The sequence below is a fragment of the Lampetra fluviatilis genome, chromosome 66 (genome assembly GCF_964198595.1).
Source record: "Lampetra fluviatilis chromosome 66, kcLamFluv1.1, whole genome shotgun sequence".
Taxonomy (NCBI): domain Eukaryota; kingdom Metazoa; phylum Chordata; class Hyperoartia; order Petromyzontiformes; family Petromyzontidae; genus Lampetra; species Lampetra fluviatilis.
This window is the reverse complement of record NC_136340.1, coordinates 6,676,189-6,678,387: the sequence shown is the minus strand read 5'-3', so window position 1 is coordinate 6,678,387 and position 2,199 is coordinate 6,676,189. Positions and strand designations below refer to the sequence as shown.

The 2,199-nt window shown below is 59.7% G+C and overlaps 1 protein-coding gene across 1 annotated transcript; it reads left to right on the top strand.

Moving 5' to 3' along the window:
• Nucleotides 1-800: 800 nt before the first annotated feature.
• LOC144952195 (olfactory receptor 1M1-like) lies at nucleotides 801-1,844 on the top strand. The gene has a single exon (XM_078882599.1). The coding sequence runs from the start codon at nucleotides 801-803 to the stop codon at nucleotides 1,842-1,844; it is 1,044 nt and encodes a 347-aa protein (XP_078738725.1).
• Nucleotides 1,845-2,199: the final 355 nt, after the last annotated feature.

Genomic DNA, 2,199 nt, shown 5'->3' with positions numbered 1-2,199 from the left:
CAGGAAGTGCTCAACTGACGGCATCACATCTGCCCCTCTATTTAAGGAACAAAACGGGAGGATTTCCCAACAAATCTGGCTGTTGCCTGATGAAGCTGGTTGTGATTTCTGGCGAAACGTCGTGCTCAGATTGTGAATGTTGTTGCTTGGCTCTCCAACACACCGGTGTGCTGTGCGTGATGCAATACAGGTTAAGAACCACAGCACTACACTATACACTACACTATACACTACACTATGCACTACACTATACACTACACTATACACTACAACACTACACCATACACTACAACACTACACTATACACTACAACACTACACTATACACTACAACACTACACTATACACTACAACACTACACTATACACTACAACACTATACACTATACACTACAACACTACACTATACACTACAACACTACACTATACACTACAACACTACACTATACACTACAACACTATACACTATACACTACAACACTACACTATACACTACACTATACACTACACTATACACTACTCTACACTACACTGTACACTACACTGTACACTACTATACACTACACTATACACTACACGATACACTACACTATTCACTACTATGCAATACACTATACACTACCATACACTATACAATACACTACTATACACTACACTATACACTACATTATATACTACACAACTCCTCTAACCCTTCACCCCCTTTCCCACCCCGTCCACCCACCGACCCCGCCTCACAGAGGACCTGGGGACGAACGAAATCGAACACACGCGACAAACACAGACACGCACGAGCAAAACAATGGCGGCACCCAACGCCACCTCCCTCCGTGAGCCCCTCAACGCGACCGCTTGGGATCCCGCCGGCCTGACCGCGTGGGAGTCTCCGTGGGCGCCCGTCTTCATGTCTAGCCCCTTCCGCGAGCCGCCCTCCCTCCGCCCCCTCTACGTCGCCCTCTTCGCCGTCACCTACGCGGCCATCGTCGCTGGCAACTCCCTCCTCGTGGCGGCCATCTTCCTCGACCGCCGCCTCCACAGGCCGATGTTCGTCCTCCTCGCAAACCTCGCCGCCTGCGACCTCCTGGGCAGCACGGCGACCCTGCCCGGCTACGCGCGCAACGTGGCGAGCGCCGACGGCGTGCCGCTGGGCGCGTGCGTCGCTCAGATGTACGTGGCGCACATCTACGGCGCCCTCGCGGGCCTCTCCCTCGCCTCGATGGCCGTTGACCGCGCCCTTGCCGTCCGCCTGCCCCTCCGCTACGCGTCCATCGTCACCAACCGGCGCGCCCTGGTCGCGTGCGCCGCCGTCGACGGCTTCGCCGCCGCAGTGATGCTCGGCTTTGTGGCGCTCGCCTCGCGCCTCCGGCTGTGCGGGGAGCGCCACGTCGCGATGCCGCACTGCGACCACTTCGCCCTCGTGCGGATGGCGTGCGACGCCACCGGCGACGCGGCGGCCAACCGGGCCTACGACCTCGCCGTCAAGTCCACGCTGCTCGCCGGGGGCGCGGCCACGGTTCTGGCGTCGTACGCGCTCGTCGCCACGCTCCGTCGCGGCGGCGGGGACGGGGACGGGGCGTCGAGGCGGAGCCGGGGAAAGGCTCTGCGCACGTGCGTCACCCACCTCATGGTGTTCCTCGTGCTGCAGGTGTCCGTCGTGCTGCTCATCGCGCAGAACCACATCCAGAGGTACTTGATCGACTCCGTCTACCTGCCCGCCTACCTGGCCATCAACTTCCACGTGGTGCCGCCGCTCCTCAACCCCATCATCTACGGACTGAGGACCGTGGAGATACAGCACGGCGTCCGGAAGCTGTTCCGGAGGAAGGTGTTGCCCGCCTATCATTAAGGAGGGGGGGGGGGGCGACCCCCCCCTTGCCCCCACCCCGCCCCCCTCCCAGAGGTCGCAACCGGGTACCCGATACCCGTACCCTACCCGATACCCGGCTACTCGTACCCGGCCGGGTACGGGTAGCCGTTTGCGACCCTGGTGCGGCCGGGTACGGGTAGACCGTGAGTCATTGGTGAGTCACCGTTTGTCACTCATTTCGGGTAGGGTACGGGTACGAGTAGGGAACAGGTACCCGTACCCGGCTGGGTATGGGTACGGGTACCCATTTGCGACCCTGGTGCGGCCGGGTACGGGTAAGGAATCAAAAAGCCGTTTGCGACCTCTGCCCCCTCCCCACTACCGCCCTCCCCCC